This window comes from Callospermophilus lateralis, unplaced genomic scaffold (genome assembly GCF_048772815.1).
Source record: "Callospermophilus lateralis isolate mCalLat2 unplaced genomic scaffold, mCalLat2.hap1 Scaffold_84, whole genome shotgun sequence".
NCBI lineage: Eukaryota > Metazoa > Chordata > Mammalia > Rodentia > Sciuridae > Callospermophilus > Callospermophilus lateralis.
The window spans coordinates 3,947,258-3,962,854 of record NW_027516477.1 but is presented as its reverse complement, the minus strand read 5'-3'; the positions used below and the strand labels follow the sequence as shown (position 1 = coordinate 3,962,854).

The window sequence follows — 15,597 nt, the reverse complement described above, 5'->3', positions numbered from 1 at the left end:
TTTTATGTGGTCCTGAGGATCAACCCAGGGTCTCCCACATGCTAGGCAAATGCTGTGCCGCTGAGCCACAACCCCAGCCCCCCTCACCCTTTTTTATTGTTGTTCATTTTGATAGTATCTTTTTCCTTATCTGTTCCTTTTTCCAAGGGACAAATAAAGGTATAGAAATGTGGAGTGTGGATAAAACACAAATAAATTTTATTTTTTGTTTTTTTTTCCATCTAAGTAAAAGATGTGATATGGGAGAATGAAGCAATTCATTAAAACAACAGCTTAAGATTCATCTTCGCGACCCTGACTTGCATAGGGAATGGAGTGCTAACTTTAAAAAATGGGTAACTTCCCTTCAGACTAACCTCAGGGCATAATTTCTTTAATCACTTTTTTGTCTGCTATTACCTTTTCCATATCCACTACTTTTTATTGTGGAGCCCTTGCCTCAGCTCAGAGTGAGATTTAAATGAGAATTTGAGTCTGTTACTGATACACTGGGACTGGAATGGGAAACTCCAGTTCTAAAATGAGGTTGGAGCTGGAGGGGCTGAGGCAATGGTGCTCCAGCGCTGGTGCCTCCATGGTCATGGGATACTGAAGCTTTTATAGTAGGCAGTACATTCCTGAGACCTTAGGTTTGGATAAAGCAGTATTGTCCTCCAGAAGGACAACTCAACTCTGATATTGTCCCATAAGTTCCTAGATCTTCCCAAATATTTGCATTTTTCTCACTGAACATGGGAAAGTGCTATTTCTGTTTCTGAGTCATCTGTAGGAAGCCCTGGTGGTTTTGTGTGTGTGTGTGTGTGTGTGTGTGTGTGTGTGTGTGTGTGAGGGGGAAGTAGTTTGTTTTTTGTTTTAACATTCTGTGTGAAACATTTTTTTAAAAAAGTATAAAGACAAAAATGTTACAAGGATATCTTCTCCTACAGGAACGGGATTTGTTAAAAACATTTAAAATTCAAGTAGACACTCTAATTACATACCTTATGACCCTTGAAGACCATTACCATGCTGATGTGGCCTATCATAACAACATCCATGCTGCATATGTTGTCCAGTCCACTAATGTGCTACTGTCTACACCTGCTTTGGTGTAGACAGTTCTTAAAGTTTTTTTAAAAACTTTAAGAACACTAACTTGCCATTCTTGAGTGTCTTAAACTTTCAAACTGAGGAATTTGTGATGCACACAGTAATTGGCTTTATTGGAAATATGTTGACTTACACGGGAGAAATATTGTGGTTAATAAAACAGTTGCAGCTTTGATGAATTTGTCTGTAAAACTGGGTCAGAGATTTAGGGATTCATCTGTTTATATTTCTTCTTTTGAAATGATCCAGTGGACATGTCACAATGCACATCTGGACTTTTGTGTTTTTTTTTCTGGAAATTCATTTAATGACTTTTTAAGTTAGAGTTCAAAGAATGATTAACTTATATAATGTAAACAGTGAATGCATTGATATTTTCCATAGAATTTATTAGGAAAAAATATTTTTTTAAATCCTAAGATGTTATTCTGCTAAGTGTTTACTAAAGCAATTTGATTTCCTTAATCATTTTTGGGAAAGATTCTCTTTTTGGATATAGTTTGCATTGTTCTCAGTATGAAATTGTATTAATACCTCATCATTCAGATGAGTGGTTTTCAACTATAGATGATTTCTTGCCCCCTTTTCTCCCCTCCCTAAACTTCTAGTGACACTTGGAATTCCTGGAGAAATTTTTGGTTGTCAAAACTATCACATTTTTGTTTATATATGCTACTGGCATGTCATGGGTCAAGCCAAGAATTCTTCTAGGTATCTATAATGTACCAGTACAGGACATCATCACACATAGTGTGACCTGACACAAAATGTGAACAGTGCTGAGGTTGAGAAATCCTGATTTGGATCCAAGAAAATAATTTCCCATGTCTTATTAAGACACTCTTTCTTCTGATTTTTTTAAAAAGTATAATGAGCCTCAGATATAATGAAGTTGAAATATTTTCTTCCAGAATTATGCTTAAAAAATTTATAGGTACCTCATTATCTAAAGGTCTGTTCATAATACATGGTGAATAATACATTTTGAAGGTTTGTTTTCCATCTAAATTCTAGGAAGTCATTTGTCATTTTATTAATACATTTTATTCATATCCTTATAGAATAGTAATATTGATATTATCTGATTTCCCAGGCTGTGTTTACAGATTTGGAGATTCTTGCAGCAATTTTTGCTAGTGCAATACATGATGTAGATCATCCTGGTGTGTCAAATCAATTTCTGATGAATACAAGTAAGTAAAGTTCACTGGTTTTTTTTTCAGAGCAAATATTTCTGAGGATCTGTGTAAATTTTTTTCCAGGTCTATAAAGTTCTTTTGAGATGTGTAAATGTGTGTTTTAATGATAGTGTATGTTAATGTAATTCATCTCTGAAAATTATCATTATATCCCAAGAGGCATTATGATGTTTGAAAATATATGTTCAGGACTTCTCTGAAAATAATATGTTGCTATTTCACTAGATAGGAATAATAAGGAGAATCAAAAGTAAAAATGTAAAGAGACATTTAGGTAGCTATGCTGCTTTTTAAGGTTAAAAAAAAAGCCAAGTTATGTGAAAGTGAGTGCTAGTAGACTTTTACTTTATGTAGATCATCATTTCATCCCTTCAGAAGCTGAGCTCACCTTTCCCTACCCTCAGCAGGCCCAACCCTCTTCTTTCCTTTTTAAATCTCATAATAAGGGTGACAGGAACTTCTCTCTTAATTTGATATTTTAATCATTCAGTCTTTTTCTCCTTGGTGGTAACCTCTCAAATCTGTATAACAAGTCATTGCTGAATTTGGAAATGTAAAGATGGTAGGACTGTTCAATATGGACATCTCTGACAGCTGCATAGCAAGCCTCTGTAGGAAATGTTGAGGTGATGTTCCACCTCTTCCTTTGGAAAGAGCTTAGGTTTACAGAAGTTATTTGGTCCTTGAAGTCAGTAGGTAAATTACTTAAACATTTACTGTGATTTAATTCCTTGCCACTAAATATTATAAATTTAATTTTATATATGAAAAAAATACAAAGTTGTTGAAAGTGGATTTTTTTTCATGTTAATAATCTGGCTTCTTAAAGGGGAAATCACATTAGGAAAGATTTTTATTTTAAGATAAGAGAAATGAGGATATAGGACTATCTATGATCAATGGCTATCCCTAGTAAGAAAACACACTAAGTAGATTTGAGTTGAAGATAACCGAGAGGGATATCTGCCCAAGCTGTAGCTAATAGGCCAGTTGAAAATGGATACCCCCTTGTTTCTTTTCCAATATTAGAATAAAAAGGAAATAGACACATGTTGGAAAAAAATCTGCCTTTTTTTTCCCCTTCTGCTTGAATTTGTGGATAATAGTCTTCCTACATGCTATAACAATCTAGCCATGTACATTTCTGGATGCTTACTGTTTATTTCTTATACTTGGCTGTACTCAGATCTAAAGAGAAAAAATAAATGCAATCTTGCTTTGAGACAATTAACTCACACTTTAGGATTATTTAAACCTATTTCTCCTTCTTTTAACAGCCTCTGTCCTACCTTATAGTAAAGTTCACTTTAGTGATCCACATATTTAAAGGATTAGAACAAGTGTCCAGAGATGTGTGGTTAGTCAAGTATATTTTAGAAGCTTAGTTTAGGAACTTATTTATACAGGTTAGTTCATTTAAGCTAGCATAGCCCATCTACAGATAAATTTAATACCCATTGAAGTTTAAGAGGCACTGAAACAGATGATGGAGAAATTTGGAGGATGATTATAAATACAGAGAGAGTAGCCAGAGATGTCCACTTAAGCTCATTTTTTCTGGTGACCTACTTGGGGTAGAACGATGACAATCCTGGACCTAAAAGTTCCTTGCTACCTGTGATGCTATGATGATCATCTTTCTATAGGACCACAGGAACACAGGAAAGCTCACAATCCATAGAGCAGCATAGGTTGGATTGCTAATATTTTTGATGTTAGAGTGTGATGGGACTGTGTTATTCCTGAGCAAATGAATCAGCATTGTCATTTGCTATATGAAAGTATCCCATGATTGATGATAGTAACAGGGCATGATCACAATTACTGCCCTAGTAAGCTTTTGACAAGGGATCATGTGATGTAGGTTCTTTTTTTTCCTTTGAAGAACACAGAAAGGGCTTAGTAGCTTGTAAAATAAAAAAAGTTTTATCTTCACAACATACAATAAAGAAATCTCTCATAACTAGTAATAAATAGCTTTGTGAAATTATCAGTATTATACAATTATTTACTTTTAGTACCAGTGATTGAAATTAGGATTGCTTAACCCTAGAGCCACATCTCCAGCCTTTTTTATATTTTTTATTTTGAGATAGGGTCTTGCTAAGTTGTGGAGGCTGGCCTCAAATTTGCAGTCTTTCAGGCATGTGCCACTTCACCTGACAATGCCTTTATTTTTGATCTGCTATAAATGTCTTTTTTTTCCTTAACAGACTTAAGTTGGTATTTTCTCCTACATTTATGGATGAGTTGAGCATCAGTGAGTCAGACTAGCACTAGCTCTGCTCTTGGCTCAGAGCTGGAACTCCAGTCTGCCCAAAACCAAAGATTGAATCCATTCTTTATAATAAGGAATTCTAAAAAGTCCTGATTATAAGATTTATAAACCTAGAGTTGGAAAGTTATCCGCTATACCATAAAGGAGACTATTGAGTGTATTGAGATAAAGGGATACCTTGGGTTATGTAGCTAATCTCAGAGGAGCAATAGGGCTCACTGAGCTGGTTCACAGTGCAGTTATGGTCCTGCTTTTCAGTTGTGATCCTGGTTCTCATGAATCATTTGATGTGTGTTACTCTGGGGTGCCAAATGATTTGACACTAATTGTGCTTGCACTCACTCTAAGCAGCTTGGAGGTTCTAAAAGCAGAGAGATCTTTTCTGCCTGGCAGAATTGGTTGAGCTTTAATGAAAACTTGGGGATGTAGAGGAAAGTGACATAGAGAAATTGAAGTTCCACATGGGAAGCTCCTTAAGTCTTTTATTTTTAAGGATAATATAGGTAATTAAACCTGTAAAATGTGTACTATATCATCAAGTCTTGAATAGAACATTCTAGAATGTCATTAAAAATCTATTTAACTTCACAGCTTTATTTTCTGGAAAAAAAATAAAGCACTATCAAAAGTACAGAATGTACATAGCATTGCATTTTCCTTGGAAGAGTATCCTTTTTTGTTTATATCAAAGATGGCCAGGTCATGGGGAGAAAGACTTATTTACAATAGGTACATAATCAAAGCATATATATTTTGGCTTCTAAGAGCAGAGAAGCATCATATCATATTAAGGTGAAGTTATATCTAAGAACCAGGGCATATACTTTTTAATTTCTCTGATGTTATTTTAAAATACAGGTCCCATAGTCATATTAGTGAATTATATAGAGTTTTGTTTTTCTGCATAAACCTAACTAACATTTAAAAGAAGGTAAATTCATTTTTAACAAATGTGGTATAATTGTAACTATTGAGATTGGATATTGGATAACATTGTTATCCAATAACAATGTATTTAAATTTGGTTCTGGGCACTAGGAATTCATGTGGCCAAATTGAGCGTTGGCTATTAGGAACCTGCATTCTGCTGGAAAAGACAGCTTACATGAACATGTGGCATGTGATGGTGTTCAGGGCAGTGGACAGATACAGTGCAGGCTTGTGGCACAGAAAGAGGAGTTGAGGGAGTGAGCAAGCAGCTTTAACCCTTGGACTTTAGCACCAATATTAAGTTAAAACCACCACTTCCTCTCCCCATTTCAAGGACAAATGTTATGTTCAGAAGTCCTTTTGAAGACTTTTGCTCTTGTCTTCTGTAACTTAGAGTCACAGTGTAGCCTGATGTCATTTTCAAGCTCTGAGTTCAACATAGTGAAGCTGTAGTAACAGTGAGAGGTAGTTCTTACTCGTGGAATCCATACCCAGTCTTCACCCCAGTTCTAAGCATGCCAGCCCAATCTCCTGGTGTAGGCTTGGATCCACCACACGGGTGTTCTTACCATCACATTAATGCCCAATCTTCTCTTGCTCCTGTGCCTTTTAAACAGGCTCTTACTGTTGAAAAAACTGTTATCAGTTTCCCTTCTTAGACTGAGCTGATGAAATGAGGGTTTCAAGTCAGTCCCCACTATTTCTGTCCACATGCAGTTTGCGGAGGAAACTCCTGGGGGATTACTAGAAGCCCCCACATTTCTGTTAGGTTCCTGGCATACAATCCTCCCAGGAGTTTGGTAGGGGTTTTTCTTACTTTACAAATGAGAACAAAGGAAGAGAGGTGGGGTGCTGATTTCACAGCCAGGTCTGTTGGATTTCTAAGCTCAGGATAATTTAACCTCAAACCCTGATGCAATGAATATGCACTTAATTTACTCTTAAAAGTGTCTTTCATCGAGAAGATATAAGCAGAGTTATATATGGAATGGATCTGCCGTTGTACTAAAGCACAAGAATGCCGTTCAGAGGTCTATAGTCTAAGGATGCAAGAGTAAATTTTATTTATAACTTAACCAGGCTGAGGTGTGCCCAGAAACTGGCCAAAAATGATTTAAGGTGAATCTGTAAGAATGTTTTCAGAAGACATAAGCATTTGAATCAGCAAATTAAGTAAAGATTATCGTCATCATTGTGTGTGGACATCATCCAAGCCACTGGGAGCTGAATAGAGTAGAACTGGGACATCATCCACTCCTGCTCTCAGATATCCATGCCACTGCTTTTTGGGCCTTCAAGTGTGAACTGGGACTTACATCAATTACTTTCTCCACTCCTTCCATTCCATCCCCATTCATTCCCTTACTCAGATCTTCAGACTGAATCGCACCCCTAGCTAGCTCTCTTGCTTCTTCAGATCCTGGGACTTATTGGCATCCATAATCCCTGAGGCAGTTCCTAATAAGCACCTTGAAATATCTATATCTTTTTATCCTACTGGTTCTTTTTCTCTGGATAACCCATAATAGATATTTTTTAACTAAGAATGTTTGTAGAGGAAGAAAGTTTTAAGGATGACTTTTCTGAATTAATTATGGGGTTTCTGGAGTTGGCTTTCTAATATGATTAGGTTTGAAGACAGCAGTGCTGTTTCCAGTAGGAGAGAAAGCACTGATAGTCTGTGGGGAGAACTATTTATAAATAAAATATCTGCCTTGGGGTACTCCCAATCAACCACTTACATTTGAAGCAAGGAGCTAAGTGATTCTGCATATGATACTCTCACACATTTTTAGGAAACCCAGGAATATAATAAAATTGATTGGTTACTCCTGATGTCAGTGAATCGAGTGGTGAAGTAAAGGGATGAGCTTGGGGATTGGAATTCCCAGATCAAGCACCGCCATCAGTGGACTAAGTGCTTCTAGGTGTGCCAGCCCTCTGTAGCTGCAGGGCTGAAATTGCTGGAAATCAAAGGCAGAACCTTCTCCTGTTATTGGCTAAATACAATGCAAAGTGAGCTCCCAGCTTCCCAGGATGTCTACTGGAGGAGTGAGGACATTGATTAGGAAATAAATCCAAATAAAATTCAAGGGCCTTCTGCCTTAGTGAAATTTCTAAGGGTCCAGTGGTATGGGGCATGGTAAGATATCTCTTCTAAGGAGAGGGATAAATTGTTACATCTGGCCCCTCCTACAACTCTGAAGAAGGCACAATGCCTAGTACCAGTTAGGATTTTGGAGGAAACTTGTTTGAGTGTGTTATTCAGGCCGAGTGACCTATAGAGCTGCTGGTTTTGTGTGGGGGCACAGAATAAGAGAAGGTTCTGCAGATGTCCAGGCTGCTGTGCAGGTTACTCTGCCACTTGAGCCATATGATTCAGCAGATTCAGTAGTTGTGCCATGATTCACTTCACAGAAATTTAATGATATATATATATCACATATATAACATATATATATATATATATATATATATATATATATATATATATATATATATAAAATTTACATATAGATTTTAACATGATTTTTATAATATGTATTTTTAAATTTTTATATGATCATAAGATGGGCCACACTATGACATACTAAATACATGCTTTTTAATTGTCTTGAAATACATTTGTGACAACTGTATTATACTGCTAAAAAATGTCACATGTGTTGCTTGTTTTTGTGGATTTCAAATTGAGATGTAGTTATAGGGGATCCTCAATTGCCCAACATCCAATATGCCTTCAGTAAAATATTGATTATATTGTTTAACCATAGTCTATAACCTAAAATTCACCTTATGATTAGCATTACTGTATCAATCAAGACAGAATAATTCCTAGTGTCCCAGAACTAATTAACTTAATAAAATAAATTATACAAAAATCACTGACTATATGAATATGGAATAAAGGTGTTAAGTAGAAAGCAGACTGTACCAAAAGGAGATGCCTCTGATGTTCTCCATAACAAAATTTTCACTGCTACCAAAATATTAATAATTATTCATCTGTTCATAGTTGAATTAATAATCTCATTTCTTGTTTTGTCACCTATAAAGACATGAATAGTGCATCTATATGTCATGAAACCTAATCATAGTATATTACAATAAAAATAATTGACCATCTTGTCTAAAGGATTTGAAAAATGACATTTCTAAATGAGTGCATTCCTCTCCATTTGGTTTCTAAAAGTTGTGGGAAATAAATAAGAATTTAAGTGATCCTTGGATCAGCATTCCTTAGTGTATGCTGTGCCCGAGACCTTATAGTGTTTTAAGGAATCATTTTACCTGAAGTGAAAGTCACAACAAGATCAGAGAAGTAGCAGTAGAGAATTGAACATGGTGGCTGATGCACAACATCCTGGAGGTCACCTTTCATCTTGCTCTAGCTCCTCACTGCAGATATATGCTAGAGGGCAAAACCAAGCATTTCTTAAGGTATATATGCTTATGCATGGAGGAGCTTGACCTTGCCAGATAAAATGATTACCTTTTGATGTCCTGGGATTTAAACATGTTACCTGAAGACACATTGAAGGAGATTAGACAGACTCTTGAAAATTATTCCTACCCACATTCTCTCTTTGCACAACTTCTCCAGATTTAACCCATTAGGTAGTAATTAGGTATGTAAGAACATTTACTTTATATTTCATTCATGATAATTTGCTTGAGCATGATAAGACAAATCAATAGCATATGGTCCTGAGTTTCATACTTATTTATATTTAGTGGTATTTCTTCACTAAATAGAATTTAGTGAATTTTACATATTTCCCTAGAGTCTATATTAGCTGCATATGGAACTATCTCATTTTATACCACTGTACCAGTCAATAAATACCTTTAATGGGTGATACTTTGTTTCTCTCATTGAAAATAATTGTCATCACTAATACAGAGTCCAGCAATTATTCTTTCTAGAAAAAAATTAAAAGTACTAAATTATCGATGATATAGTAAGAACTCAGAAAACTTATATGTGCATATGGTTACACAAAATAGTGTTCCTATCCACACATACAAAAGCAACAGTACACATAGAGAGAACATTATGTTATATATTTTTTTTCATACTACCTTCAACCATAGATTGGGAACTCTTACTATTGGGTACCATCTCACCACTGATGCTACATGACAATAAAAGAATTTTGGTGGCTCAAAAATTGTTCAAACAAGCATTTTCAGTTACCAGGATACAATTATAAACCCATAGAATGTACACTTGCAAGAATGAACTCACATAAACTACAGACTTTGGGTGATCATGATGTGTCAATGTAGGATCATCCATTGTAAGAAATATTCCACTCCACTGGGGGAGTTGACAGGTTTGACTATGCACTTGTGGAGACTGGGAGCATATGGGAAATCCCTGTACTTTCCTCTTAGTTTTGCTATAAATCCAAAATAACTCAGTAAAACAGTCTTATAAAAAAGTATTCAAGTGAACATACATAATTGCTTTACTGTTTCACCACTGCTAATATGGGCACAGAAATATTATTTACTTTGCATGCGCTTAAATTAGTAAAATGGAATGTATTTTGAAATAAAGTAGGGAATGAAAATTTTAATTAGGGTACTAATTCAGCAGAAAATTCTCAAGGTATTATAGCCCCCAAATAGAAAATGTGACCAACCTCACTGATTTGGGGAGTTATTTTTTTTTATTTTTTTTAGAGAGAGTGAGAGAGGAGAGAGAGAGAGAATTTTTAATATTTATTTTCTAGTTCTCGGCGGACACAACATCTTTGTTGGTATGTGGTGCTGAGGATCGAACCCGGGCCGCACGCATGCCAGGCGAGCGCGCTACCGCTTAAGCCACATCCCCAGCCCCATGGGGAGTTATTTTTAAGGATATGTTTATCAACACTTCTTCCATCTAATAGTGTACCTATAAATGGCAACATGTAATTAAGTACATATGTTAAATCTTTCAATTAAATTTGGCTGCTGAGGATCTGGGGAATAACATGAAATAAAGTAAATTTTCAATAATATATTTTGTTCAGTTATAGGTTTTAGATATTTCTAAAACAGTTTCTTGGTTTAGTAGTATTGGGTACCATCTCACCACTGATTCTACATTTCAATAAAAGATTTTTGGTGGCTCAAAAATTGTTCAAACAAGCATTTTCAGTTACCAGGATACAACTGTAAACCCATAGAATGTACACTTGCAAGAGTGAACTCTTAAATAAAATACATGTCAAAGGTTGTCCATGTACTCTATGTATTGAGACCCTTTTATGTTTGTAGTTTCATCCAGACTTTCATAATATTATATAGCTGAGATATCTAAGGTTTTTCATTTATTTTTATAGTACCCTCTAAAGGCATGAGTTTGAAACCTATTTTTGACTTGAAAATCTGTATCTGTACTTACGGGGGCAAAAGCCATATGCTGTAGGGAAGTATGAATTGTAAGAAAGAGACTTAGAAGTTGCAGTGTCTCATGACATTTAAAGAGATTTTTCACAGCAAAAAAAAAATAAATATAGAAAAAGATAGTAGTAAACTCAGTGTTAGAAGCATAGAAATAGTGGAGAGAAAAATATTAATGCTGAATAATATAATTAATTTTGAATTTATAGACTGCAGGAGCATCGAGAAGAAAAAATTATATATTTTATTTAATTCTCAAAATACACATGAATAAAGTAGTTAAAAGTTTACAATGCTTTTATATTGATCTTTCTGGAAGTAAAATGATTATATGAGAGAATGAATTACTAAGATTTCATGGTTTTAAGATAATTTAATAAAATTACTTCAGTGTTACCTATTTGACTTATTCATACTGTAAATAATTTACTCACAAGATAAATTGATCGCATCCTATATAAATATATGTAGATAACAAATACTATTTTGTTTAATACACATTATCATATTAAATCATATTAAGGGAAAATGATAATACTTACAAATAAAATATACCTAGATTTTTATTTGAATTTGTAAAGTATTTTAAACAGTTTTTATTATCAAAAATGTAAAACATTTAAATAAATATGAAGAAGTAATAAATATTACAAATTCTAAAATTATTTTGAAACAAATATGAAATAACAGATAACTTGTTATAATTATTTAATTTTATAAACAGATAATGACTTTAAAAATGAAGTTACAATATTTTCTCATCTAAATGTTAGTAATACACTAACCTAATATAATATCCAGTGTTCAAATCAGGATCCAAAGAAGTCCACATGTGACAATTGGTTGATTCGTCTTTCTTCTTTTCTTTTGGCATGGCTAGAAAATGAACTCAGGTTTTGTGCATGACTCTACCCTTGAGCAGCTTTCCCAGTTTGCAGGTTCTTCCTTCAATTGATATTTTTCCCTGGAAAGTATTTAATAAGTGAAAAAATAGCCAAAATTTTATGTGGCTTCAAAATTAAATATCAAACTAATTACATTGATTTGACATATTTTGTGACCCTGCATTTATTGGACAACTGAAGTTTAATACAGAGACATGATTCTATCCAGGTTTGTTTATTTTGGCAAAATCACTTAAGTGGGTCATGTTTTTCTATGAGAAAGCATAGGGGTTGGTTATTTCTTTTCTAATCCTGGAAATCATTACCCAATTATAAGAATTTGTTAGGGCTGGGGATGTGGCTCAAGTGGTAGCACGCTCGCCTGGCATGCGTGTGGCCTGGGATAGGTCCTCAGCACCACATACAAATAAAGATGTTGTCTCCACTGAAAACTAAAATAAATAAATATTTTTTTAAAAAAGAATTTATTAGGGATTATAGAATGGTAATTTTCTAATTCTATTATTTTTAATATACTTCTTGGTTGAACTATTTTTATTAAAAGAAATTTCTGCTTATCAAATTTTTTTATCCATCAGGGTATAACTTCAATAGAAAATATATTGTGCAAAACATTTTGAACACCATTATCACACTTTTTTCCTTATACGAAATTTGTATGGTTATTAAAAAATAAAAACTTGTGAAACTAAATTAAAGTCACACTTTTCTAAGTCTTTTGATATTAATGAGCCTTATGGAAAAAAATTCTAATGTTTATATGATGCTACTTGATAGTTCAGTAAGATGTTATTTTAAATAAGTTTAAGATAATTAGTGAAAAAATGTGTTTTACTCTGTGGTAGAGGTGATTGGAAAAAAACAAAAAATAGAAATAAAAGTTGGTGGCTATCTAATTCTACAAGGCAATTTTTATTTCCATATCTTGAAACACTTTAATATTGTGGTATTGATACTGTAGATGTGCTAATACTGCCTCTTTTCAAATTATTTACTTTATTTTTGAAAAGACATAAAAAATAATCTGGTATTGATTAGCACTACTAATGTGCCACATCAAATTATAACATTTTGACTTAGTGGATTTAAAATACATATGTTCATTTAGTGTGGTGTTTTAGTTCTACAATTGATATTGTAGAGTTTTATAATACAGAGAAAAGCATTTGTCCTTTCTCAGCTAAAGTTTGTAATGTTTTGGATCCCTTCATTTTATTGTATTTCCTCTAGGAAGTAGTGGCAATGCCATTCTCATTTATTTCTGTATTTTTTTTTTTTTGCTATGCACTCTCAAAGTAATGTTTTCATATTTTAAAACTTTATATTATACTATCTGCCAATAGCAATGTTTTGCTTTGTTTTGATTCATTGCAGATATATTTGGAACAAAGGAAACAGCCCACACAACAAAATATTAAATCACAAATGTCAGAAAATTCTATCTCTCCTTAGTCTAAACTCTAATATTCATTACCTATTTTTAAAGAAATAATGGTCCCTTACTACTACTGTGCACAGGAAAGGAATAATCAAAAACAGAATACAAAAATATCAAAATATTTCAAAAACATTCTACATAATCATACAATTAAACAATCCATAAGATTTATGGATCTTAGTATCAGCTATCTCTAAATAAGCATTAGTTATGTTTTTACTGACTACTTATTAAATGTATCATTAATAAATGACTGCAGAAATACTTTTAAGGCAACATTAAATCCTGTAAATTTTATATTTTACACATATCACAAATACTGATAAAAATATGACAGTAAATTTTAACATAGGAAATAAGAAATGAAAGAATAGGGGAAGTGTGACTAGGTAGGTAAAATTCAAAGCATGTAAAATTTGTCTTGTCCCTAACCATGCCTCCATGTTCTATTCAAAGTCTTTGAGATTCATTTTGAGAGATATTGTTTTAGAGTTTCCAATTCTCCAAACACTTATAAGAGAGAGACACCTCATATAAATAGCTAGACAAGCACATTCCTCAATGGGACTTATTAACCAAATGGGTAACATGATGAATTAATTTTTTACTTTTTGATTCTTTGTATTAGAATTTTTAGGGAGTAGTGTCAGTAATATAATGACTAATATTATCTAACTATTCAGCATTCATATGTAAAAAGTGAGGATAAGTTCATTACTCAGATGATTTTTCTTCAAACATTATTTGCACAAGTTTTCACATGATGAATATTATGATTATTTTCATTTCTAAATTTAATATTATAACTAATAATGTCTGAAAAAGTAGTGTGAACCAATGTAATGCTCTAATTTCAACTTGCTACTTGCATTATAAAAGTGAAGAATTGTTGATTTCATGTCTAAAACTTTTCTCTGGTCAAAATATCTTTAATTCCTTTCTTTCCATTTTAACTATGAACAGTTAAATTTGCATTTTTAAGGTAATTTTCAGTCACTTTTGGGTGGTGTGCAATGTGCACTTTACAATTGACTTATAATTGGACTGTGCTGACAATGGAAAATCTTTCAAGTATTGAACATGATATTTATGACAGTATTGCTGTTATCTTGGCTTCTTTTATTGAAAATGCAGAGAATTATAATTGGGCTAACAAGCCTGGTTGCCTGATCTCTTTCCAATTATATTAACTAGCCTAGTCTAGCATTAGCTGCCTGAACACACAATGAAACAGGCCTAGAGCTTTTGTTTTTCTTTCTATTTTATTTTTGGTACTTGCCCAAGAATCTAAGAAAAAAATCTTCTGCCTTCATGTAATGTTTGAGAATGTTTGATAATTTTTCTCCATCCCACCAAAAAATGTAAACACGTAAGTTTTCTATCTTGATTTCACTGATTTTGGATAAGAGATTAATTCTAATAAAAGACTAGTTGTATTTGTTATGTATGATAAATTATTATCTTAAAATAATAATATCAATCATTATCTTAAAATTTTATAATTTTTTGGCAATTTTTCTTTGAATTTATTCTAATTTATTCTAAATGTTTTTTTAGTGGTGGATTGATTTCAAAATGAAATTTCTCTTCACATGAACCAATCAACGTATTGATGCATTACTCTATCCTTTGACTTTCAGCAAGTAATGTAGCTTACTGTATATGAGAGTGAGTTTTCTGAAATATTAGATATTTTGTGAATTTAAAATATTTTGTGAATTTAAAAACTAAATTTTTAATGGAAAATTAAATAGTTAAGAAAAATTATTCGAAATAGTTTTTGATTTAAAACATCTAAGTTTGTAGCATGTCACCTATTAGGAATGTTAGATTCTATACTAGTTTTATTCTCTTTTTCTGGTTTCTTAAGATTTCAAATCATTAGCTTACTATTACATTTCTTTTCCAAATATTCCCAAACCTCTCTCAAGATATTTAAGATCTTTAGTCAATTGTTTTCTGTATAGAAATATGAAAACAACTTGAAAATTTGTCCTATAGACATTAAACATCACTATAGCAGAGAAGAGATCTTCTGTAAGGATCTGTGTTTCAGAATTAATATTAAAAAAATACTACAAGTCTATAAAAAGAAATAGTCCTTCAGACAAACTATAAGCACTACACAATTCTTTTAAAAAGTGAGTTAGAACTCTATGTATTAAACTGAAGAAAAATGTGGGAAAGCAGAATACAAAATAATATGCACAGTATGATCTTGTTTTTGAAAATAAAAGACAAAAAGTACATGTTTGTTACTGAGTTTTATAAGAACTTCAAAATTTGCAATTAAAAATAATATTAGTGTTTTTTTTTTAATTTATTTTTTTAATGTGGTGCTAAGGATTGAACCCAGGGTCTCAT

At 33.0% G+C, this 15,597-nt stretch overlaps 1 protein-coding gene across 1 annotated transcript in view; it reads left to right on the top strand.

Moving 5' to 3' along the window:
• Positions 1 to 15,597, top strand: part of LOC143641087 (3',5'-cyclic-AMP phosphodiesterase 4D-like) — a 195,964-nt gene that overhangs the window by 124,480 nt on the left and 55,887 nt on the right. The window contains exon 8 of the mRNA XM_077108497.1: positions 2,183 to 2,282. Within this exon, the coding sequence (XP_076964612.1) occupies positions 2,183 to 2,282 (100 nt within the window). The remainder of the gene's footprint in view (positions 1 to 2,182; positions 2,283 to 15,597) is intronic.